Here is a 27234-nt window from a genome sequence, read left to right as displayed (position 1 = left end):
TACACACAGTAGGAGCCTTTCACACAGTGCAACATCTGAACTCCTGTGCAAAATCAGTAATAACAGTCACTGTATTTTAGTCACAACGACCCATCAATAAAAATTAGTGATGCACGATAATACATTTTTCAACCGATATCGATAACCGATAATTTCCTGCCCCGACACCCGATAACCGATAATGTCACGCCGATAATTCTATTCAAATATGTATGTAAAATTTTAAAGTATACAAAGATCAAATGTTGCTGTGCAAAAATGTAATTTGGTGCTATTTTTTTCCACATCAAATGTGAACAAGTAGTAAATTCCAACAACTAAACAATGGCAATGACGTTGTGTAATGGTAAGCTTTAGGCGACAATTACTTAGAGAGTAAACACCCAAGTTGCACAAAAATTCCTTTAAAAGTAAGCCATTCCTAACATATATCACATTACTACACTGCAAAAACACCTCCTTAAAACTAGCAGAATTGGACAAAACTGTTGATTGCGCACATTTGGAGGCTAAATCAAGTATATAATTATCGAATTGCATTATCGGTGGAATTTCGTTTTATCTGGATTATCTGTGTGACGTCATAATTGCCATTATCGGCCGATAATTATCGGTGACCGATATTATCGTGCATCTCTAATAAAAATATTCAAATAGTAAATATTAAAGAAAACGACAAAGAAAATATTGTAGTGCAGCAGCATCTTTATCGCAATATCAATCCAGGGATCAGTTCAGTTGCAAACAAAACATCAACTAAATTGCAATGTAGAACAAAAGTAAAATGTAGGCCTAGCCTATCTTATATCTATAATATTTCTCGCTCCCTCTTTCTCAGTTTCAGCCATTGTTATGTTATGTCCTATCTCTCTGCGCTCTCGATTACAACTGCGCTTGTCTGTGACGTTACTCCGGTAAGGAAGCGGATTTGGGCTCCTCATCCCCCCTGCATAGAGGTTAGATTTTGTGCCCGAACCCGATCCGACCCGACCCGAAATGTTAAGCATTCACATTTCGGTAGGTCAGGTCGGGCCGCCGCTCCGGACTAATAAATTATTAAAAAAGAAAAAAAAAAAATGCGCAGAGGGCTTTGGCGCAGCCCTCTTTTTCTTCTTCTCCTCCCGTTATTTCGTTGTGTGAATGCTTTTATAATTCTCATAAAAATATGTAGACTATTTAAATATTGAGTAAACTTGGGTTTTTTTCCTGCCAACTGAGAATTCGTTACGAAAGACACTTTTATTTACGCACACAAAGGCAAATGTGATCCTTTTGAATCTTCTCCTCTGTGTGTCTGTAAAACCGTGTTTTTTGGGTTTTTTTTAATCAAACTTTCCCAGCGTTATTTTGTTATGTAAATGCTTCTATAAATTTCACAAAAATATGTAGACTATTTAAATATTGAGTAAACTTGCGTTTTTTTTCCCTGCCAACTGAGAATTCGTTACGAAAGACACTTTTATTTATGCACACAAAGGCAAATGTGATCCTTTCGAATCTTCTCCTCTGTGTGTCTGTAAAACAGTGTTTTTTTTTTTTTAATATTAAACTTTCCCAGCGTTATTTTGTTGAGTAAATGCTTTTATAAATCTCTTAGAAATATGTAGACTATTTAAATATTGAGTAAACTTGCGTTTTTTTGTCTGCCAACTGAGAATTTGTTAGGAAAGACACTTATATTTATGCACACAAAGGCAAATGTGATCCTTTCGAATCTTCTTCTCTGTGTGTCTGCAAAACCGTGTTTTTTTTATATTAAACTTTCCCAGCATTATTTCGTTGTGTAAAGGCTTTTATAACTCTTATAAAAATATGTAGACTATTTAAACAGTAAGAAAACTTGAAGAAATGAAAATAAATTGCTGCTGCTGCTGCGTTTTTTTTTTTCTTTTCTCATCACTCGGCTCGGGCATGCAAATCTATAGTTAATTGATCTGGCCGGTCGGGCTTCAATACCAACGGGCCGTGTCGGGTTGGGCTGGAATTTTTTTAGGCCCGATCTAACCTCTACGGGCTTGCTTTGAATGTAAACGTACTTATATATTTTAAAATGCGCTGAATCGATTCAGCGTGTTGCCCGCATCGAATCGAATCGTGCCTGCCCCGCATCGGGATGCATCGCCGCATCGATTATTGTTGACAGCCTTAATACATACAGTATTGGCCAAAAGGTGGATACTTCGAAGAATGCAGAACACAAAACCTGTTTTCAGTTATTTCACCTTTTTTTTTTGCCATTCTACATGTTCATTCATAGTTTTGATGTCTTCAGTGAGAATATACAATAGTAGTGAAAAGTAGAGATGTCCCGATCAATCGGGATGATCACGTCATTTTCAAAGTATCGAAATCGGCAAAAAATTATCGGCCATGCCTTTTTTTAATATATATTTTTTGATTAAATCGTTTTCTAATTGTATTTAACGTTACAGACATAATATGTTACACTCATCTAGAGTCTTTAGTTTAGGCTTAAGGTAGGGTTATCAAATTTATACTGATAACGGCGGTAATTAATTTTTTGAAAAATGTATCACGTTAAAATATTTAATGCAATATTTGATGCAATTAATGCATGCGCTGCACGTTCCACTCACACATTGTCGCGCTCAATCTGGTGCCGTTTTACCTATATAGAGAGATAAAAGGCAGTGTAAAATGAGTACAGTGAATTTTGGTAGCCTTTGAAGCCTTTTTTTAATTTAATTTTTTAAATTTCCCAATGCAGAGAAGATATATCAATTGGTAGCACTACGCACAGTCATGGTTGCACTTCCCATCATGCATCTGGGCATGGCTACAGTATCACTTACTGAAAACTCAACAAATACACTAGATGGCAATATTTAGTTACAATATACAACGTCACAAGTCTTTCTATCCGTGGATCCCTCTAACAGAAAGAATGTTAATAATGTAAATGTCATCTTGAGGATTTATTGTCATAATAAACAAATACAGTACTTATGTACTGTATGTTGAATGTATAGTTTCGTCCGAGTTTTATTCATTTTTTCTTAATGCATTGCCAAAATGTATATGATCGGGAAAAAATTTCGGGAGTGATTGGAATTGAATCGGGACCGAAAAAAAGCAATCGGATCGGGAAATATCGGGATCGGCAGATACTCAAACCAAAACGATCGGGATCGCATCGGGAGCAAAAAAACATGATCGGAACAACCCTAGTCGAAATACATTGCCCTGTTGAAGGGCTTGTAGATTAGTGTAAAAGAGTGAGGCACGGCGGGCCGATAAGAAGCGACTGACACACAGATGAACTGTGTGCTCACAAGCTGGGTATCAGCACAGGGAGATTGATGAATAAACAGATCAGGATATGAGACATCAGAGAGAACAAGGCCATTATGTGATTTCAACAGACTGCAGGATGCCCCCGTTCAGCCCTCTTGTGTGTACTAAAAGAGGGATTTGGACCTCTTGAGGATTTCCCAACTCTCTGAAGTGCTATCGACATGTTATTGTGTCTGTACATCTCACATCCTACTTACACCGGCGTCACCTAGTGTAAATGCCAACAGTATGTGCTAGAGGCTAAGCCCTGTTGCAGATTTCAGTCAACGATGTTCGGTTTGAGCTGTTCAATACGTCCCTCGCACACGTACACACACACTAACATCCACCATATGTCGGGCTGAAGGTTCATCACAGTCCCTCAGAGGGTATTGAAACATGCAGCCCCGTAAATTATACAGTGGTTTAGCGATGCGTACTTCAAGAGTCAGTAAAGGCTGCCTAACAATGTATATTAAAACATTAATTGTTTGAGATGCACTATATGTCCTCGTTCTTGATCAATAATTTATCGGTTGTCAAGTAACAATGTCTATTAATGCATTATACACAGAAGACCTTCATTTGTTAAAGTGTGAGCTGTCATTTGGGACCATTGTGAATGACATGGAATATTCTATTTTCCTCCAATAATGCATCGGTTTGAATGTTTGTCTCACAGTCAATAGATTCTGGTTTTGGATCTTACCTCGGGTCTTTTTGTTTCAAGTTTGCATGTTTGCCTTCTATAGGTAGTCCCTGGGTTACAAACGAGTTCTGTGCCTACGCTGGCGACGTAAACCGGAATTAAACTTTTAGGTTCCCCTAAATACCCAAATATCCAAAAACATGTATTATTGCACTATTAAAAAATGAAATACAATAATAAAAGCGTACAATAATCCTAAAAAGTAAATCAATAGAGACATACAGTGCCCTCCATAATTATTGGCACCCCTGAAAAAGATGTGTTTTTTAGCTTCTAATAATTTTTTTTGTTGAAATAATATGGGACCTTAATGGGAAAAAAAGGGAAAAATCCAACCGTCAATACAAGTGCATTCATTCAGTGGGGGGAAAATCCCACATAAAGAAAAAATTATATGACATCAAATAATGTGGGTCACAATTATTAGCACCCCTGGTGTTAATACTTTGTACAACCCCCTTTTGCCAACAAAACAAGGTCTGGGGACTGAGATGGCCATGGGAGGAGCTTGATTTTGTGCCTGGTGAACCATTTCTGTGTAGTTTTGGCCATATGTTTAGGGTAATTGTCTTGCTGAAAGACCCAGTGACGAACCATCTTCAGCTTTCGGGCAAAGGGCAACAGATTTTGATTTAAAATGTCCTGGTATTTCAAAGCATTCATTATGCCATGCACCCTAACAAGGTTCCCAGGGCCTTTGGAAGCCATCGCATGCTGAAAAGCACCTCATACCCACTGTGAAGTATGGGGGTGGGTCAGTGATGCTGTGGGGCTGTTGAGGCTGTCCGGAGCTGCCGGATCTGCCAAAATGAACATGAAGTCTGATGATTTTTAAAAAAAATTTTTTTTAACAATGTCATCAGATAGACAAAAACATAAAATTATGTGCAAATGCCTGCATCTTCAAATCATGAAAATAATAACAGCCTATATCTTACCAATCTCGTAATCTCGATGGGTCTTGTCTCCATTCCATGTCAGGTAGTCTAGGCACATTGTTTGCATCCTAATTAGCGTCTGGCTACTACATGTTAGGTCCAACATAAAAGTCCAAGCTCCTCTTCTTCTTCCAACTCTTCAAAAATTTGGATCTCATGCCTTGCGCTCGATCTATCGCTTATATCACTGTTTGAATCATTGTTTGAAGGGCTTTGTATGGCGGCCGTATGTATGGAGCTGCCATCGCAGTTCCCGGTGTGACGTATCACTTCTGGGTTCGTCCCCTTTCAGGCTCGAACTTCAGAAACGCGATTATTTTGTCAAATATACAACATATAAATTATTTTTTCATGCTTTATTTGTTGGACAATGTTTAAATACTTTAATTGTGACCCTATTTGGCATGTTATGAAATTACTTTACATTTCTGCTTTAAGTACTTTGACTCCAGCCCACATTCCAAAAACAGTTCTCTCAAAATTGTCCGGAGGTGAATGTAAGTGTTACTGATTGTCTACCTGTAATTGACTAGAGACAAGTCTAGGCTGCTATATGGCCCTAACGAGAATAAGGGTTCTAGAAAATGGATGGATAGATGACTAGAAATTAGAGATGATACGTCACACCGGGAACAGCGATGGCAGCTCCATACATACGGCCGCCATACAAAGTAAAGATGTCCCGATCGATCGGTATGCCGATAAATCACGTCATTTTCAAAGTATCGGAATCGGCAAAAAAATATCGGACATGCCTTTTTTTTAATATATATATATTTAATTAAATCGTTTTCTAATTGTATCTAACGTTACAGACATAATGTGTTACACTCATCCAGAGTCTTTAGTTTTGGCTTAAGGTAGAGTTATCAAATTTATCCCGATAATGGCAGTAATTAATTTTTTAAAAAATGTATCACGTTAAAATGTTTAACGCAATTAATGCATGTGCTGCACGACCCTATCGCGCATTGTCGCGCTCAATCTGTAATGGCGCCGTTTTACCTATATAGAGAGCTAAAAAGCAGCGTAAAATGAGTAGAGTGAATTTTGGCGTCCTTTGGAGCCTTTTTTTAATTGGCCTTACAACCCCTCTCCCTACGATTAGAAATATCGTGGGACGCAATGTGGGGAAGAAAGATAGTAGTCAATCTTTTTCTTAACACCCTATGTTATTTCCCAACGCAGAGAAGATATATCAATTGGTAGCACTACGCACAGGCATGGTTGCATTTCCCATCATGCATTTGGGCATGGCTACAGTATCTTTTACTGAAAGCTCAACAAATACACTAGATGGCAATATTTAGCCACAATATACAAAGTGACATTTGTCCGTCCTTTAAGAATTACAAGCCTTTCTATCCGTGGATCCCTCTCACAGAAAGAATGTTAATAATGTAAATGCCATCTTGAGGATTTATTGTCATAATAAACAAATACAGTACTTAGTACTGTATGTTGAATGTATATATTCGTCCGAGTTTTATTGATTTTTTTCTTAATGCATTGCCAAAATGTATATGATCGGGAAAAATTATCGGGACTGACTGGAATTGAATCGGGAGCAAAAATAAAGCAATCGGATCGGGAAATATCGGAATCGGCAGATACTCAAATTAAAACGATCGGGATCGGATTGGGAGCAAAAAACATGATCGGAACAACCCTACTAGAAAAGACAGACTGAATACAAATAACTTACCACTTCATCATGCAAAGCTCTGTTTACCGCTGCCCTCAATCTCCTCTCAAAACAAAATTAAAGTGATTGAGATGTTGATACCTTCCTCCCGGCGGTCTAAAATGTCTCCCTAAAAACTATTCGCATTCTAGGAAGCCCACTTATAAATGTGTCAACTAACACCTTTCAATTTATAACTGTCACCTAAATAGAATAAGGTTTCAAAATTTCTGGTCAAGCAAGCTGACCTCACCACTATCACCTGTAATATCTTTAATAATTGAGGCGATAATGGATAGTTGCGGTACAGTCACTAAAGCACAAAAAGTAATAAACGTGCAGGAAGACACAAGCATCAACATCCATAGAGAGGGTTTCAAGTGGTATTCCCAGTGAGTGGTGACTCTCTTTAGGCTGTGTTTGGTATAATTGGCAGCTGATTAATCACAGCTAATTAAATGTAATGATAGAAAAAGGTGGCCAATTTTGTGCTAAATGGTCATGGTTAGGTAGGGGATTATCATGGGGAGCATTATTACGGCTAAGTATTTGGTGTGTGTGTGTGTGTTGTCAAGGTTAGGTAGCATTGCTAAAGAGCAGCGAATCATTGTGTTTTTACGTTAGGGAGAGGGGTCGGCCATGCTTGTGTGCGACTGTGCATGTGTGTGCGTGAGATTAGATCTAAGTGGTCAGGGTGATTAACGGAATTAAAGCAGGAAGTGAGACTGAGAGTTACTTTTAAGTGAAGGTGAATAAAGTGTTCTTTCTTGAGATTTAAGTATAAAAATATTTCATAATTTCAACTCCACATATACGGTTTCAAAAACGCCCCAAAAAAAGTTTTTGTGTTTGTGTGTGGTGTGTAATGTATTTATTCATATTTACTAGGGTTGTTCCGATCATGTTTTTTTTGCTCCCGAGCCGATCCCGATCATTTTAGTTTGAGTATCTGCCGATCCCGATATTTCCCGATCCGATTGCTTTATTTTTGCTCCCGATTCAATTCCAATCATTACCGATAATTTTTCCCGATCATATGCAGTTGTGGTCAAAAGTTTACATACACTTGTGAAGAACATGATGTCATGGCTGTCTTGAGTTTCCAGTTATTTCTACAACTCTGATTTTTCTCTGATAGAATGATTGGAACAGATACTTCTTTGTCACAAAAAAACATTAATGAAGTTTGGTTCTTTTATGACTTTATTATGGGTGAACAGAAAAAAGTGATCAAATCTGCTGGGTCAAAAATATACATACAGCAGGGCTAATATTTGGTAACATGTCCCTTGGCCATTTTCACTTCAATTAGGCGCTTTTGGTAGCCATCCACAAGCTTCTGGCAAGCTTCTGGTTGAATCTTTGACCACTCCTCTTGACAGAATTGGTGCAGTTCAGTTAAATTTGATGGCTTTCTGACATGAACTTGTTTTTTCAGCATTGTCCACAAGTTCAAGTCAGGACTTTGGGAAGGCCATTCGAAAACCTTAATGCTAGCCTGATTTAGCCATTCCATTACCACTTTTGATGTGTGTTTGGGTTCATTGTCCTGTTAGAACACCCAACTGCGCCCAAGACCCAATCTTCTGATGACGTTAGGTTATCTTGAAGAACTTGAAGGTAATCCTCCTTCTTCATTATCCCATTTACTCTCTGTAAAGCACCAGTTCCATTGGAAGCAAAACAGCCCCACAGCATAATACTACCACCACCGTGCTTGACGGTAGGCATGGTGTACTTGGGGTTAAAGGCCTCACCTTTTCTCCTCCAAACATATTGCTGGGCATTGTGGCCAAACACCTCGATTTTTGTTTCGTCTGACCACAGAACTTTCCTCCAGAAGGTCTTATCTTTGTCCATATGATCAGCAGCAAACTTCAGTCGAGCCTTAAGGTGCCGCTTTTGGAGCAAGGGCTTCCTTCTTGCACGGCAGCCTCTCAGTCCATGGAGATGCAAAACACGCTTGACTGTGGACACTGATACCTGTGTTGCAGCAGCTTCTAATTCTTGGCAGATCTGCTTTTTGGTGATTCTCGGTTGATTCTTCACCCTCCTGACCAATTTTCTCTCAGCAGCAGGTGATAGCTTGCGTTTTCTTCCTGATCGTGGCAGTGACAAAACAGTGCCATGCACTTTATACTTACAAACAATTGTTTGCACTGTTGCTCTTGGGACCTGCAGCTGCTTTGAAATGACTCCATGTCACTTTCCTGACTTGTTCAAGTCAATGATTAGCTTTTTCAGATCCATGTATGTATATTTTTGACCCAGCAAATTTGATCACTTTTTCTGTTAACCCATAATAAAGTCATAAAAGAACCAAACTTCATGAATGTTTTTTGTGACAAAGAAGTATCTGTTCCAATCACTCTATCAGAGAAAAATCAGAGTTGTAGAAATAACTGGAAACTCAAGAGAGCCATGACATTATGTTCTTCACAAGTGTATGTAAACTTTTGACCATAACTGTACATTTTGGCAATGCATTAAGAAAAAAAATGAATAAAACTCGGATGAATATATACATTCAACATACAGTACATAAGTACTGTATTTGTTTATAATGACAATAAATCCTCAAGATGGCATTTACATTATTAACATTCTTTTTGTGAGAGGGATCCACGGATAGAAAGACTTGTAATTCTTAAAGGACAAATGTGACTTTGTATATTGTGACTGAATATTGCCATCTAGTGTATTTGTTGAGCTTTCAGTAAATGATACTGTAGCCATGCCCAAATGCATGATGGGAAGTGGAACCATGACTGTGCGTAATGGTACCAATTGATATATCTTCTCAGCGTTGGGCAACAAAACAGGGTGTTAAGAAAAAGATAAATTGCTACCTTGCTTCCCCACATTGCTTCCCATGATAGTTCTAATCGTAGGAAGAGGGATTGTAAGGCTTTAGCCAATTAAAAAAAGGCTCCAAAGGCTGTCAAAATTCACTCTACTCATTTTACGCTGCCTTTTATCTCTCTATAAAGGTAATACGGCGCCATTACAGATTGAGCGCGACAATGCGTGAGTGGGTGCATTAATTGCGTTAAATAATTTAACGTGATACATTTTTGAAAGAATTAATTACCGCCGTTATCGGGATAAATTTGATAACCCTACCTTAAGCCTAAACTAAAGACTCTGGATGAGTGTAACATATTATGTCTGTAATGTTAAATACAATTAGAAAACGATTTAATTAAAAAAAATATATATTTAAAAAAAGGCATGGCCGATATTTTTTTTGCCGATTCCGATACTTTGAAAATGACGTGATCGGACCCGATCGATCGGGACATCTCTAAACTCCAGTGCATTGCTTGACCAAGAAAATCGGCTGGAGGGAGAGTGAGAGACTACATGATCGTATTGGGACAGCCCTATAAAATACTGCATTTATTTATTAATTGAAAAAAAATCTGTGATTGACAACGGGCGCGAAGTTTGAAGCGCGAAGTAGCGAGGGATCACTGTATTCCACTTTTTGATTTTTATTTTCTCCACTTTTTAGCTACACTTCCACACACGTTATGATATGAACAATAAAAACATTTTCAAAAAATTATTACAGATTTGGACTCCGGGTCCTCAGGGATTCCAATTGAGGTGTATGTGCGTGTTTCTAAGTGGAAACTCACAAACAAAATAAAAAGGAATTGAAAAGGGAGGAAAAGATGGGAGAATTTGCACTGGGCTTTGGTCTCTAAGAAGATTAGACAGACTGAGGGAGAGAGTGAGTGCAACACATTTTAATTTGTCCCTTTGGCTGCTCGGGTAAGCGCATAATGCCTCCGCCTGGGCTGGGTGGAGGGATGGTGAGGGGGGGTGGGGTCCAAAAGAAGAGAAGGAACAGGGGAGATTTGCAGGAAGAGGCTAGGATTGAAAGAGATTGGAAAAGGAAACAGCAGTGAGGGATGAAGCCAGTCTTTTCTTGACTCTGCTCCCATCAAAAAGGGCCAGCGGGGATTGAGCACTGTTGATCCCCTCCGTCTTTCAGATTAACTTTTTGGCTCGTTCTTTTTTTCTTTCATTTTACCCCCCCGTCTCAGATTACCACATAGAGAGAGCGAGATCTCTCAATCCTAGTCTTATTCAGATTGTATCCAAGTCCCAAGAGACAGATGAAATCCTGATCGCTGTTCTTTCGTAATAATCACCTTGTCACTCCACGTATCAGACTAAATCTGTGCTACACGAGCCCCTAGATCAATCTATGTCAGCTGGTATTTGACAGCTTGTTGGTCTATTTCGAAATCTTTCTGGCCTGGATGCACCACACTGTTCCCAAAAACAGACTACTGCGAAACACATTTCGCATTCCTATCTGGTCAAATCTGTCACTTGCCTCGGGAAAGAGGGGGGGATTACTTGACCTGTTAAAATCTTTAAATAGTAAAAATTTAAGCAATGAAACGATAGACCATAACAGACGAGCTGAGGAAATATCTTCAGATTTTTTTCCAACTTCATTATTCATGATTCCTCATTTAGCTTTGTTTTTTTTTGGTTCAACCCGTAAAAACACAAATTCAGCACAAATTGTTCTATGTTCGTCACCCTGTTGCTCAGATTTGCATGAATATTAGAGATGTCCCGTCACTGATCACGTCATTTTTAAAGTATCAGAATCAGCAAAAAAATATCGGCCATGCCTTTTTTTAATATATATATATATTTTAATTAAATCGTTCTCTAATTGTATTTAACGTTACAGACATAATATGTTACTCATCCAGAGTCTTTAGTTTAGGCTTAAGGTAGGGTTATCAAATTTATCCCGATAACGACGGTAATACATTTTTTTGAAAATGTATCACGTTAAAATATTTAATGCAATTAATGCATGCGCTGCACGACCCACTCACGCATTGTCGCGCTCAATCTGTAATGGCGCCGTTTTACCTATATAGAGAGATAAAAGACAGTTTAAAATGAGTAGATTGAATTTTGGCAGCCTTTGGAGCCTTTTTTTATTTGGCTAAAGCCTTACAATCCCTCTCCCTATGATTAGAAGTATCATGGGAAGCAATGTGGGAAAGCAAGGTAGCAATTGATCTTTTTCTTAAAACCTTATGTTATTTCCTAACGCAGAGAAGATATATCAATTGGTAGCACTACACACAGTCATGGTTCCACTTCCCATCATGCATTTGGACATGGCTACAGCATCATTTACTGAAAGCTCAACAAATACACTAGATGGCAATATTTAGTCACAATATACAAAGTCACAAGTCATCCGTGGATCCCTCTCACGGAAAGAATTAATAATGTAAATGCCATTTGAGGATTTATTGTCATAATAAACAAATACAGTACTTATGTACTGTATGTTGAATATATATATTCGTCCGAGTTTTATTCATTTTTTTCTTAATGCATCGCCAAAATGTATATGATAGGGAAAAATTATCGGGAATAATTGGAATTGAATCGGGAGCCAAAAAAAGCAATCGGATCGGGAAATATCGGGATCGGCAGATACTCAAGCTAAAACGATCGGGATCGGATCGGGAGCAAAAAAACATAATCGGAACAACCCTAGTTACAGCAACTATTTGCGCACTCAAATACAGTTTATGACTATGTGGTTCTCATGTGAAGATGTAATTTTAGCCTGGTGTTTTAAAATTCAAACCAAAAATGTTCATGATCACATATTTCATATTCACCCCCCCTTCTTTGTATCTATTTTTTAACCCTCAAAGACCCCTGGGCTTAGGGCAAAACCTGGGCGTCTGCAGTGGTATGCTGAGAGATGTATTTACAACCATCAGGTACTAAAATCAACACACTGAACAATGGACTTAAGAGAAAATGGTTATGAAATTTCCTCCTTAAATGTTTGTGCTTAGATGGACGCACTGGAACAAATGGTGTACTTGACCTCCAGGCTATTTGGGTGTGACCGTGATGAGATGTACAGTTACCTCCTTACTCTCTGCAGTAAGTACTTTGCCTTTATTGTGATTGCACCAGTGTTGATTGGACCATTTAACCTGATTGTCGAACTACAATATTACAAATTCATGTGATACCTAAACGACAGCATAGACTCGGTCAAGTCAATTGATCAGATGAGTGCCTTGATTGTCCTTTATTCCGCATGACCCTCTGCTGCCATGTATAGTACAGTATTCATCACAAAATAAATTTGCTCATTCCCGGTGTCTAGAGGAGACTAACGACTGGAAGAAGGCTGAAGCCGTGTGGACCAAGATCCAGGAAGAAAACGTCATTCCCCGGGAAAGGACACTGCGCATGCTGGCCGAAGTCCTGAAGAGTAACGGCCAGGAGGTGCCCTTCGAGGTGCCTGAGGTAAAATCCCCTGCTGTGTGATCGAGCCTACACATCCCGCTAACTCTAATAAGGAGATTATTCAGAAGAAAGAAAAATAGCCAGAAGGCTCCTAGTGGGGAAGGGAGGTGATGGAGCAGAGAAATCATGAGATTCCCAGGAGGAGTTTAAACATGCCTGAGGTCTAATGTGACACATAACCAGCACGTTAAACATACATTACAAAGGGAAAATGACAAATAATAAAATGGTGTTTAGAGCTGCTTTTCCTCATAAGACTTGACGTGACTTAGACACTTACAGTGGGGCAAATAAGTATTTAGTCAACCACTAATTGTGCAAGTTCTCCCACTTGAAAATATTAGAGAGGCCTGTAATTATCAACATGGTTAAACCTCAACCATGAGAGTCAGAATGTGGGGAAAAAAACTAGAAAATCATATTGTTTAATTTTTAAATAATTTATTTGCAAATCATGGTGGAAAATAAGTATTTGGTCAATACCAAAAGTTCATCTCAATACTTTGTTATGTACCCTTTGTTGGCAATAACTGAGACCAAACGTTTTCTGTAACTCTTCACAAGCTTTTCACACACTGTTGCTGGTACTTTGGCCCATTCCTCCATGCAGATCTCCTCTAGAGCAGTGATATTTTGGGGCTGTCGTTGGGCAACACGGACTTTCAACTCCCTCCCCAGATTTTATTATGGGGTTGAGATCTGGAGACTGGCTAGGCCACTCCAGGACCTTGAAATGCTTCTCACGAAGCCACTCCTTTGTTGCCCTGGCTGTGTGTTTGGGATCATTGTCATGCTGAAAGACCCAGCCATATCCCATCTACAATGCCCTTGCCATGTATCGAGAGATTTTCACTCAAAATCTCTCGATACATAGCCCCATTCATTCTTTCCTTTACACAGATCAGTCGTCCTGGTCCCTTTGCAGAAAAACAGCCCCAAAGCATGATCTTTCCACCCCCATGCTTCACAGTGGGTACGGTGTTCTTCGGATGCAATTCAGTATTCTTTCTCCTCCAAACAAGAGAACCTGTGTCTCTACCAAAAAGTTCTATTTTGGTTTCATCGGACCATAACACATTCTCCCAGTCCTTTTCTGGTCATCCAAATGCTCTCTAGCGAACCACAGACGGGCCTGGACATGTACTGGCTTCAGCAGGGGGACATGTCTGGCAATGCAAGATTTGAGTCCCTGGCGGCGCATTGAGTTACTGATAGTAGCCTTTGTTACTCTGGTCCCAGCTCTCTGTAGGTCATCCACTAGGTCCCCCCGCGTGTTTCTGGGATTTTTGCTCACCGTTCTTGTTATCATTTTGACGCCACAGGGTGAGATCTTGCATGGAGCCCCAAATCGAGGGAGATTATCAGTGGTCTTGTATGTCTTCCATTTTCTAATAATTGCTCCCACAGTTGATTTCTTTACACCAGGTGTTTTACCTATTGCAGATTCAGTCTTCCCAGCCTGGTGCAGGTCTCCAATTTTGTCTCTGGTTTCCTTCGACCAGGGGTCGCGTTAACCGAATATTTTCCGTCGTTGACCGGTTTTTTAAAACGGTGACGGAAAAAAACTGAACTCCATCTGTCATTTTGACAGGTTGCAATTCACACCCCACACCACAGGGTGGCGAGTGAGCATATTAATTAGCTATTGTCTCTCTTGATGCATGACGTCGTTGGCCTTACTCGGAAAAATGTCAAGACAACTGAGTGTCCGAAGTTTCTTCAAAAAGCCCCAAAACGACGATGGTGTTGATAAAAGAAGTGAAAAAAGAGGGACTGATGCAGTGGAGGATGAAGGACAAACAAGCAATCAGCCCTCGGCAACTACTGAGCGAGCAAGCGGCAGCAAGGAGGAAGGTGTGAGACTGCGTTCAGGCCACAGCAGGTGAACTGTTAATTTCATTGTTCCATATGTAGCGTACCTACTGGGGCCACAGTCAGCTGTTTTTGTCACTGCGGAGAAAAAGTTACATATTCATCTGCTTGATGTGTGATGGCACGGTGTGGATTCTCTGTTAAGCTTGTTCGGACAGAATATTAATTAAAAATGAATGAAAACTAAATACTATTGAATATGTCATTATTATCATTTTAAAGATTTAAGTCAAGGGTAAAAATAGATTTTGACCGGATTTTTATGACCCTGTCAGTCAAAATGACAGACAACGAAAAAGTCTAGCACAACCTCTGCCTTCGACAGCTCTTTTGTCTTGGCCATTGTGGAGTTTGGAGTGTGACTGACTGAGATTGTGGACAGGTGTCTTTTATACCGATAATGAGTTAAAACAGGTGCCATTAGTACAGGTAACGAGTGGAGCCTCGTAAGAAGTTAGACCTCTTTGACAGCCAGAAATCTTGCTTGTTTGTAGGTGACCAAATACTTATTTTCCACTCTGATTTGGAAAGAAACTCTTTAAAAATCAAACAATGTGATTTTCAGTTTTTTTGTTTTGTTTTCCATATTCTGTCTCTCATGGTTGAGGTTTACCCATGTTGACAACAGGGCCAGCGCAGGCCATTTGGGGGCCCTAAGCAAAATAATGCCAAGGGGCCCATATTTTTGGCCCACCATTTCATCACAGTGTACTGTGAAACCCATACATGCAATCCAACCCCTACATCCATATATTGTATATTAATCAGATTTTTTGTTTCTCTGCTCCAGAAGGATAAATCCTCTTCAACATATTCGTGCAACTATTTTCCAAGCAAGTTTTCGCACCAATCATCGCAAAGCAGGTTCAACGTCACTGCCCAGGTTGCCAGATTGTAATGACAAGAAAATTGATGTTTGCATAGATAAATGGCAATGTGCGCCACATTATTCACGATGCTCTATTAAAAATGTATAAAATGAGGTTGCCAGATTGGGGGCCCCCTAGTGCTCAGGGGTCCTAAGCAGCTGCATAGTCAGCGTATAGGCTGGGCCGGCCTTGGTTGACAATTACAGGCCTCTCTAATCTTTTCAAGTAGGAGAACCACAATTGGTGGTTGACTAAATCCTTATTTGCCCCACTGTATCACGTTTTTATATAAAGTCTTCGAAGCAGGCAATCTGATTCATTTCTTTCATCGAGCTATCGAGTTGACACTTGTCTCGGAGTTCAAAGTTGAACTTCCCTGACAGCAAGTAGAGAATTACATAGAAAAGTGTCAGATGATTGGATGGAGACCTTTTATTTAGATCACAGTGGTCATACTGATGCGTGTCATAATTACCTATTTAAATATCCGACTATAAGGATGAATAATTAGCATTCAGCTAACCGGATCACTTTAAGAGCATGTTGACCTCACCCCCCTTGTATATCAAGCGACCCCTTTTAAATGGGGGGCCGAGGGGTAAGAAACCCTCTTATCAACTGCTGTGGGTGCCCCCGCCATGCTCCACTTTTTTAAGCCTCTGTTCATTACATGAAGCAGAGCAAACAGGATTGTAGTGTGGTCAATCAGAACGGGTGACTGGTGAAATGAGTTACAGCTGGATGTGTGTGCAAATCTCTAATGCCTAACTAATTAAGCCAGCAGCTAAATGCCACCATATGGCTCTCTCGCTCTTGCATGTGCGACTGTTGAATAGACAAAATTGAGACGATTTTCGACAACAAACCCAACGAAGAAAGGGTTAGCAGTTTGTTTTAAATGTTTCTTTCATTCCTCCTCGCCGCCCCGAGCCTTGACAAGACAGGAAGTGATCGCTGTTGCCCCGAGCGATGAACTAGGTGACCCCAGGGGCGCGCTCCAGTTGATGTCCCCGCTCCAAGCGCCGCTTCTCTTTGCACCCCCTGGGTGCCAGCCCTAATTTGCCCCCAGCCAATACAGCTTAACCCCCTCCCCTCGCTGCTACATGGGTGAATGAGCATCAGCGGACCCTGGCCTGGCTGCCCCACATCACATACGCAAACTGAAGATGTGTAGCGACTTGTTAGAGCCAGGAGAGCGTTGCCGTGTTTTGATCGAAACATCAGCCCAGGTTTGATCTTGTGTTTTTATGTGGATGTCTTTTACAGACTTGGTGTGAACAAGCTGCTAACACACAGCAGGTCAAACCAGAAACACCATCCAAACCTGTTGAAATTGGCCCCCAGTTTCAAATCCGACTTCTAACCCTTTGCAAGAAGGGAAAAGCCGACGGTAAGATGCTGGAAGTCCCTTATTAATTAAGCCCGGAAAGTTCATTGAACTCCTTTTCCAATTAGAGTGAAAGAGGGACTCATTTCCCTCCAATTTTTTAACTTTGATGTACTGTAATTTTCAGACTAATAGTCCAGTGTGGCTTATTTGTTGATTTATTTGGGTTAACTCATTCACTCCCAGCCATTTTTACCGGCGCAACCCCCTTTGCTCCCGGCCGTTTTACTGGATTTTGACTGATTTTGCAAGGCGCACAGAAAATTCTGTCCTATTCCTATATAAACATGGCACCAACCAAAAGAAAGATTAGACTCTCTTCTTTCAGGAAGAAAAAATTGTAAGCTCATATCTAGAGATGATGCCGATCGATCGGGTCTGATCACGTCATTTTCAAAGTATCGGAATCAGCAAATAAAATATAACTAAATCGTTTTCTAATTGTATTTAACGTTAGACAGAATATGTTATACTCATCCAGAGACGGCGGTAAATAATAAAATTAAATTTAAATAAATAATTTTAAATTTTGAATAAATAAAATTTTAAAAAATGTATCACGTTAAATTATTTACCGCAATTAATGCATGCGCTGCACGACCCACTCACGCATTGTCGCGCTCAATCTGTAACGGTGCCGTTTTACCAATATAGAGAGATAAAGAGCAGCATAAAATGAATAGATTGAATTTTGGCAGCCATTGGAGCCTTTTTTTAATCGGCTAAAGCCTTTCAATCCCTCTCCCTATGATTAGAAATATAATGGGAAGCAATGTGGGGAAGCAAGGTAGCAATTGATCTTTTTCTTAACACCTTATGTTGTTTCCCAACGCAGAGAAGATATATCAATTTATAGCACTACGCACAATCATGGTTCCACGTCCCATCATGCTTTTGGGCATGGCTACAGTATCATTTACTTAAAGCTCAACAAATAAGAAGAAATAAGAAAAAGATCTTTTGCTAGGTTGCTTCCCCACATTGCTTCCCATGATATTTCTAATCATAGGGAGAGGGATTGTAAGGCTTTAGCCAATTAACAAAGGCTCCAAAGGCTGCCAAAATTCACTCTACTCATTTTACACTGCCTTTTATCTCTCTATATAGGTAAAACGGCGCCATTACAGATTGAGCGCGACAATACGTGGGTGGGTCGTGCAGCGCATGTATTAATTGCATTCAATATTTTAACGTGATACATTTTTTTAAAAAATTAATTACCGCCATTATCGGGATAAATTTGATAACCCTACCTTAGCCTAAAGACTCTGGATGAGTGTAACATATTATGTCTGTAACGTTAAATACAATTAGAAAACGATTTAATTAAAATATATATATATATATGTGTTTAAAAAAGGCATGTCCGATATTTTTTTGCCGATTCCGAAACTTTGAAAATGACGTGATCGGACCCGATCGATCGGGACATCTCTAATTACAACGACACTTTAATAAAATGAATAATCGAAGTGGCAAAATTTGATTAGAAGCTTTTTTATAATGAAATTACGCGAGTTAATCAATTAATGGTTGCAGCACTACACGCAACAACTATTATTGCTAGAATTAGGTGACATATACTGGTGGTTTTCACATCGACCCAGGTTTAAATATTTGTTTCCCATAACGAATAAATTACTTCCATTCAAGAACTGCATTTTATGTGTATTGGGGTGGCTTATCTTTGATGGTCTTGGACATTTTTATCAGCGAAACTGCGCCAAACAACATTGGAAATCGTATACCGTTTGATGTTGTTATGCTCCAAAAGGAGATGTACCGTATCTTCATTTGAAGATATAGCTTTGCATATTGAGCCCAGCTTACAAATGCTTTTGTTCTCGCTGTCAGAGGCCTACAGGATGCTAAAAGAAGCGGACAAAAAAGGTGTGGCTTTGGGCCCTGCCTCATATGACCATGTGATCCGCGCCCTGCTGTCTGGTGGAGCTTTGGAGGATGCCATGGCAGTCAAAGACATGTAAGTAGCATCACTGACGCTGTCAAAAAAGTCTGCATTGTTTATATGTCAGAAACTGCCCGTGAAGCATTTCAAAATAGTGGTATGAAAAAGTATCTGAACTTTTTGGAATTTCTCCCATTTCTGCATTAAATCCCCATCAAATGTGATCTGATCCTTGTCAAAATCACACAGATGAAAAAAAACAGTGTCTAACTAAAACCACCCAAATATTTATAGGTTTTCATATTTTAATGAGGATAGCATGCAAACAATGACAGAAGGAGGAAAAATATATCAGTGAACCCTCTGCCTAAGGAGACTTATAGGGCAATTGAAACCACTTTTTACCAAACAATTTAAGTCAGGTGTGTGCCCAATCACTGACGAGTGGTGTAAAGCTGCCCTGCCCACTATAAAACACACACCTGTTAAGAATTGTCCGGATGAGAAGCATTGTCTGATGTGCATCATGGCTCGGTCAAAGGAGCTGTCAGAAGACCTGCGATCAATAAATGTTGATTTGTATAAAGCGGGGAAAGGATACAAAACCATGTCTAAAAGTCTGGATGCTCATCAATCGACAGTCAGAGAAGTGGTTTACAAAAGGAGAGAGTTGGGCACTGTTGCTTCTCTCCAAAGCAGTGGCCATCCACCCAAAGATGACGCCAAGACTTCAGCGCAGAATACTCAGAGAGGTAAAAAAGAACCCTAGAGTGTCTGCTAAAGACTTATAGAAATCACTGGCACAGTCCAATAGCTCTGTGCACACATCAACTATCCGTAAAACTATGGCCAAGAATTGGAGGACTCCACTGAGGAAGCCACCGCTGTCTAAAAAAAACATTGTTGCTCGTTCAATGTTTGCAAAAAGGGACTTGGACACTCCACAGAGGTTTTGGCAAAATATTTTGTGGACTGATGAAACCGAAGTTCAATTGGTTGGGAGTAACACACAACTTCATGTGCGGAGGAAAAATTAAACAGCTCACCAACATCAACACCTCATCCCCACCGTGAAGCATGGTGGAGGGAGCATCATGATTTGGGGCTGTTTTGCTCTCTCAGGGCCTGGACAACTTGCAGTCATTAATGTAAGAATGAATTCAAAAGTTTTGCAGGAAAACCTGAGGCCGTCTGTCAGAGAGTTGATGCTAAAAAAGGATGGATGCTGAAAGAGGATAATCATCCAAAACGCAGAAGTAAATCAACATCAGAACGGTTTCAGAAGAACAAATACGCGTTCTGCAGTGGCCAAAATAAAGTCCAGAATTGAACCCCATTGAGATACTGTGGCATGACCTAAAGACATCGATTCATGCCAGATATTCCAGGAATCTGACTAAACTACAGCCATTTTGTAGAGAAAAATGGGTTAAAATTACTCCTGATCAATGTGCCAGACTGATCTGCAGCTACAGGAAGCGTCTGGTTGAAGTTATTGCTGCCAAAGGGGGTGCCACAAAATATTAATGTGATGGTTCACTTATTTATTTTTTCCCCCTTCTGTCATTGTTTGCATACTGTCCTCATTAAAATACAAAAACCTGTAAATGTGTGAGTGGTTTTAGTTAAAGCAGACACTGTTTTTTCATCTGTGTGATTTTGACAAAGATTAGATCACACTTGTTAATGATTTCATGGTGAAATGTGAGAAATTCCAAAAGGTTCAGATACTTTTTCATACCAATGCAAGTAAAGTTAAGTGTTTTGTTTTTATATATGTCGACAAGAAGGTTTTGTGTCCTTTCCAAACATACTGTATTTTAGATGACGTCTGGGACATGGGCCAAGGAGGAATCCATTAGATTTTGGCGCAAATCCAAGACCGTTTTTTAATTTATTATTTTGATTGTATTTGAATCTTAATGGCAATATCGAAGGAAGGTCAAATAATTCATCCAGTATTGCTGTAGTTTCTAACAGACTGATTTAAACTCATCACATAATCAGGTATTCTATTGTCTCCGGGTATTATCCCTGCACCCTTATGAGTGCACTTTTATTCTCATACATCCTGGATTGTTTTTCATGGGTGGATATGAGACATTGTCTACTTGTTAAGTAATATAGTCCAGTGGAATAATCGTAATGTATCGTGTAGTCGTGTTGCCTGAATAGGAGCATGTAGAGCATTATTAGAGATTTAGCTGAGTGCTGCCAATCTCTTTCCCTTTTATTTTTTTTTTTACTCTCGCAATTTGCTTTTTTTTCCTTCAGTGAAAAACACATACAGCAAGGCAAATAAGTATTTAGTCAACCAATTGTGCAAGTAATCCTACTTGAAAAGAAAGAAGAGAGGCCCGTAATTGTCAACATGGGTAAACCTCAACCATGAGAGACGGAATGTGAAAAAAAAAAAAAACAACAGAAAATCACATTGTTTGATTTTTAAAGAATTTATTTCCAAATTAGAGTGAAAAATAAGTGTTTGGTCACCTACAAACAAGTAAGATTTCTGGCTGTCAAGGAGGTCTAACTTCTTCTAACGAGGTCTAACGAGGCTCCAATCGTTACCTGTATTAATGGCACCTGTTTTAACTCATTATCGGTATAAAAGACACCTGTCCACAACTTCAGTCAGTCACACTCCAAACTCCACTATGGCCAAGACCAAAGAGCTGTTGAAGGACACCAGAGACAAAATTGTAGGCCTGCACCAGGCTGGGAAGACTGAATCCACAATTGGTAAAACTAGAGATGTCTCGACCGATCGGCAAGGATCGGCGGGTCCGATCACACCGATCGGCCATGCCTTTTTATATATATATATATATATATATTTTTTTTTTAATCATTTTCTAATTGTATTTAACGTTACAGACATAATATGTTACACTCATCCAGAGTCTTTAGTTTAGGCTTAAGGTAGGGTTATCAAATTTATCCCGATAACGGTTGTAATGAGTTTTTGTAAAAAAGTATCACGTTAAAATATTTTACGCAATTAATGCATGCACTGCACGACCCACTCACGCATTGTAGCGGTCGATCTGTAATGGCGCCGTTTTACCTATATAGAGTGATCAAAGGCAGCGTAAATTGAATAGAGTGAAGTTTGGCAGCCTTTGAAGCCTTTTTTTAATTGGCTAAAGCCTTACAATCCCTCTCCTACGATTAGAAATATCATGGAAAGCAATGTGGGGAAGCAAGGTAGCAATTGATCTTTTTCTTAACACCTTATGTTATTTCCCAACGCAGAGAAGATATATCAATTGGTAGCACTACGCACAGTCATGGTTCCACTTCCGATAATGCATTTGGGCAAGGCTACAGTATCATTTACTGAAAGCTCAACAGATACACTAGATGGCAATATTTAGTCACAATATACAAAGTCACAAGTCTTTCTATCCGTGGATCCCTCTCATAGAATGTTAATAATGTAAATGCCATCTTGAGGATTTATGTACTGTATGACTTATGTACTGTATGTTGAATGTATATATTCGTCCGAGTTTTATTCATTTGTTTCTTAATGCATTGCCAAAATGTACGTGTATGATCGGGAAAAATTATCGGGAATGATTGGAATTGAATCGTGAGCAAAAAAAAGCAATCGGAATCGGGAAATATCGGGATCGGCAGATACTCAAACTAAAACGATCGGGATCGGATCGGGAGCAAAAAAAAAACATGATCGGAACAACTGTAAGTAAAACGCTTGGTGTAAAGAAATCAACTGTAGGAGCAATTATTAGAAAATGGAAGACATACAAGACAACTGATAATCTCCCTCGATCTGGGGCTCTATGCAAGATCTCACCCCGTGGCTTCAAAATGATCACAAGAACGGTGAGCAAAAATCCCAGAACCACACGGGTGGACCTAGTGAATGACCTACAGAGAGCTGGGACCACAGTAACAAAGGCTACTATCAGTAACACAATGCGCCGCCAGGGACTCAAATCCTGCACTGCCAGACGTGTCCCCCTACTGAAGAAAGTACACGTCCAGGCAGTCTGCGTTTCGCTGGAGAGCATTTTGATGATCCAGAAGAGGACTGGGAGAATGTGTTATGGTCCGATGAAACCAAAATAGAACATTTTGGTAGAAACACACGTTCTCATGTTTGGAGGAGAAAGAAACGGAATTGCATCCGAAGAACACCATACCCACAGTGAAGCATGGGGGGTGGAAACATCATGCTTTGGGGCTGTTTTTCTGCAAAGGGACCAGGACGACTGATATGTGTAAAGGAAAGAATGAATGGGGCCATGTATCGAGAAATTTTGAGTGAAAATCTCCTTCCATCAGCAAGGGCATTGAAGATGAGATGTGGCTGGGTCTTTCAGCATGACAATGATCCCAAACACACAGCCAGGGCAACATAGTAGTTGCTTCGTAAGAAGCATTTGAAGGTCCAGGAGTGGCCTAGCCAGTCTTCAGATCTCAACCCCATAGAAAATCTGTGGAGGGAGTTGAAAGTCCGTGTTGCCCAACGACAGCCCCAAAACCTCACTGCTCTAGAGGAGATCTGCATGGAAAAATGGGCCAAAATACCAGCAACAGTGTGTGAAAAGCTTGTGAAGAGTTACAGAAAACGTTTGGCCTCTGTTATTGCCAACAAAGGGTACATAACAAAGTATTGAGATGAACTTTTGTTATTGACCAAATACTTATTTTCCACCATGATTTGCAAATAAATTCTTTGTGATTTTGTGGGGGGTTTTCCACATTCTGTCTCTCATTGTTGAGGTTTACCCATGTTGAGAATTACAGGCCTCTCTAATATTTTCAAGTGGGAGAACTTGCACAATTAGTGGTTGACTAAATGCTTTTTTACCACACTGAAACTAGTTACTGTGCAAAGCATTAACTCATCTGTACAGGAATGAAAAAATTACATATTTAGTTTTTTTAGTGGCCTAAATCCTTTTTTCTCCTGTTTAAACTCGTTTGCAGCCTCGCCTGCACCACGTGAAAGCTTCTTTTTATGTATTTTTTAATCTTCACTCTTGCTGAGAAGGTGAATGAGCTGAGAGTAAAGATGGACTGGAGAAGGTGATAATGGCAAGAAATAAGGAGATAAAAAGAGCTAAGTGGGGGGAAAAGGAAATGGCGAGGACATCTAGATTTAATCACGAAGGAGGTTAATGAACACGCTATAGGCATTAATTCTTTGAGCGTTTGTTTTGGGGTAATCTGAACAGAATTGAGTAGCGGAAGGGGGGGCATTTATGGCCAGATTAAGGGATTGTGGGTGTGATGATGAGGAAGATGTCGGGCTCATTGGCTGAAGTGCAAATATGCCTGCAGGGACAAGGCACAGTGAAAGTGTATGTGCAGGAGAGAGCCTCTTGAGGTTTTCTCTTACCTGATAAGAGTAATTCAGACCCTACAACACTGACCCTGTTCCTGCTGTGACCCTGTCGCACGCGGCTCCCGGATGCCGCTTGGCCCCCGGTGTTGCCGTGGCGATAAGGACTGCCTTGCTTGATGCTCAATTGAGCGCAAAGATTAATCTGCTAGCAGGGCTTTCATAATAAGTAAAAGAAAGAGGTTAGTCTGATTGAGGTTTTCATGGCAAAGAAATGGATAGGAGAAAAGAGGATGAGGAGCAGATTTTGGAGAACATTCATCTCATAAATGACACCACAGTCACGTGCTCTTTGGCTCAAGAAGAATAAAACATTTGCTTAGGAGCATCAGTCATGCCGGTCATGTTTATATTATTGTCAGGGTCGCATAAGAGGCTCAGACATGCCATCCATCATGGAGTTTGCATTGTCTGTACAAGATTAGTTTTTCCCAAATGTGATGCCTTCTAATATTGCAAAGTTCCAAGACACCGCAGATATATTAACTGTCTCGCCCTAGTTAAAAAAGAATAAAGATTTGCTTTCAATGTCGACAAATCCTTATCCCTCGTTGAAAGTCAACAGCCTGTGTGGTTCATCTCCCACAATGCACTTTAGACCAGTAAACCTCCATCTGTAGTGCAGTTGTCAATATTTATTAGAATGTTTTGTTGCCTGTCAGTGGACTGTAGCATGTCTATCTCCACCATTTATGTACAAATGCAGAGTCTATACAGCAACTACCGATATGCCAGGTTACCAAAAAAAAAAAAAAACAACCATCAGAATTATTTATTGTATTCCTATGAAGGTGAATTTTCATGCAATTTTATCTTTCATTAAAAAAAAAAAAAAACACACAAAAAAACTTTTACTTCCTCAATGTCGGTCAAAACGGATAAAAAAAAGCGCAGGTAAAGTGGTAAGAAAAGTATTTGAACCTTTTGGAATTTGTCACATTTCTGCATAAAATCAACATCAAATGTGATCTGATCTTTGTCAAAATCAAACAGATGAAAAAACAGTGTCTGCTCTAACTAAAACCACCCAAACATTTATAGGTTTTCATGTTTTAATAAGGATAGTATGCAAACAATAACAGAAGGGGGGAAATAAGTGAACAATCACTTTTAATACTTTGTGCCCCCCACTGCTTCCCCTTTGGCAGCAATAACTTCAACCAGACACTTCTTGTGGCTGCAGATCAATATGGCTCATTGATCTGGACTAATCTTTGCCCATTCTTCTCTGCAAAACTGCTGTATTTCCTGGGATGTTTGGCATGTATCTCTGTCTTTAGGTCATGCCACAGCATCTCAATTGGGTTCAAGTCTGGACTTTGACTTGGCCACTCCAGAACGTGTATTTTGTTTTTCTGAAACCGTTCTGAAGTTTTTTTACTTCTGTGTTTTGGATCATTTTTTTCACGCAGCATCCATCCTCTTTTTAGCTTCAACTGTCTGACAGACGGCCTCAGGGTTTCCTGCAAAACATTCTGATAAACTTTTGAATTCATTCTTCCAATAATGATTGCAAGTTGTCCAGACTCTGAGGGAGCAAAACAGCCCCAAATCATGATGCTCCCTCCACCATGCTTCACAGTGGGGATGAGATGTTGTTGTTGGTGAGCTGTTCCATTTTTTTCTCCACACAGGACATTGTGTGTTACTCTCAACTGATTGAACTTCGGTTTCATCAGTCCACAAAATATTTTCCCAAAAACTTCTGTGGAGTGTGCAAGTGCCTTTTCGCGAACATTTAATGAGCAATAATGCTTTTTTTGTTTGTTTTTTTTTTTAGACAGCAGTGGTTTGATCCGTGGAGTCCTCCCACGAACACCATTCTTGGCCATAGTTTTACAAATAGTTGATCTGTGTACAGAGATATTGGACTGTGCCAGTGATTTCTGTAAGTCTTTATTAGACACTCTAGGGTTCTTTTTTACATCTCTGAGTATTCTGCGCTGAACTCTTGGCATCATCTTTGGTGGACAGCCACTCCTTGGGAGGGAAGCAACAGTGCCAAACTCTCGCCATTTGTAGACAACTTCTCTGAATGTCGATTGATGAGCATCCAGACTTTTAGAAATGGTTTTGTATCCTTTCGCAGCTTTACACAAATGAACAATCCTTGATCCCAGCTCTTTTGACTGAGCCATGATGCACATCAGACAATGCTTCTCATCAAGACAGTTCTTACCAGGTGTGTGTTTTATAGTGGGCAGGGCAGCTTCAAACCACTCATCAGTGATTGAACACACACCTGACTTAAATTGTTTGGTAAAAATTGGTTTCAATTGCTCTTTAAGGTTTTTTATGCAGAGGGTCATTGTTTGCATGCTATCCTCATTAAAATATGAAAACCTATAAATGTTTGAGTGGTTTTAGTTAAAGCAGACCTTGTTTTTACATCTGTGTGTTTTTAACAAAGATCAGATCACATTTGATGGTGCAGAAATGTGAGAAATTTCAAAAGGTTCAGACACTTTAGTTTTGGCTGATTTGGCTGGTTACCGGTTTCAAGGTTTACCGTGGTATGAAAACGTCACGGTTTCAAAACCACTAAAATTTTCCGTCATACCGTAGTACGGTATTCGCTACTTTACAAGTCTCAAAAATGCAGCCAGAAGTATCTTGGAGCGGCAGCGCTCACCCCTCCTTCTCCGGTCGTTGATGTGTGTGTGTCAGTGACGCTATTCTGCTAAACACCTAAAAAGAAACACTCCAAACAAAAGGCGTACTATTCTTGAATTTATGGAGGTCTCAAATCATGTTAACTGAAATATACAGTTTTAAAACGTTGTACAATAGTATTTTACACGTGTGAGTAGCTTCATTAGCACAAACACAACAGAATGTGAGGAAGTCATCCATGAAAAAGTTCGCCAAAAACAAAACACA

The 27234-nt window shown here is 39.7% G+C and overlaps 1 protein-coding gene across 1 annotated transcript in view; it reads left to right on the top strand.

Moving 5' to 3' along the window:
• The window catches only part of lrpprc (leucine-rich pentatricopeptide repeat containing), a 206875-nt gene that overhangs the window by 133182 nt on the left and 46459 nt on the right, over positions 1–27234 (top strand). Inside the window, exons 26-30 of the mRNA XM_057849140.1 lie at positions 12337–12405; positions 12484–12574; positions 12804–12946; positions 16954–17077; positions 18929–19055. Coding sequence (XP_057705123.1) covers positions 12337–12405; positions 12484–12574; positions 12804–12946; positions 16954–17077; positions 18929–19055 — 554 coding nt within the window. The remainder of the gene's footprint in view (positions 1–12336; positions 12406–12483; positions 12575–12803; positions 12947–16953; positions 17078–18928; positions 19056–27234) is intronic.

This window comes from Corythoichthys intestinalis, chromosome 10 (genome assembly GCF_030265065.1).
Source record: "Corythoichthys intestinalis isolate RoL2023-P3 chromosome 10, ASM3026506v1, whole genome shotgun sequence".
Classification (NCBI taxonomy): Eukaryota; Metazoa; Chordata; class Actinopteri; order Syngnathiformes; family Syngnathidae; genus Corythoichthys; species Corythoichthys intestinalis.
The sequence above is the reverse complement of the archived record's forward strand: the minus strand, read 5'-3'. Positions and strand labels throughout refer to the sequence as shown.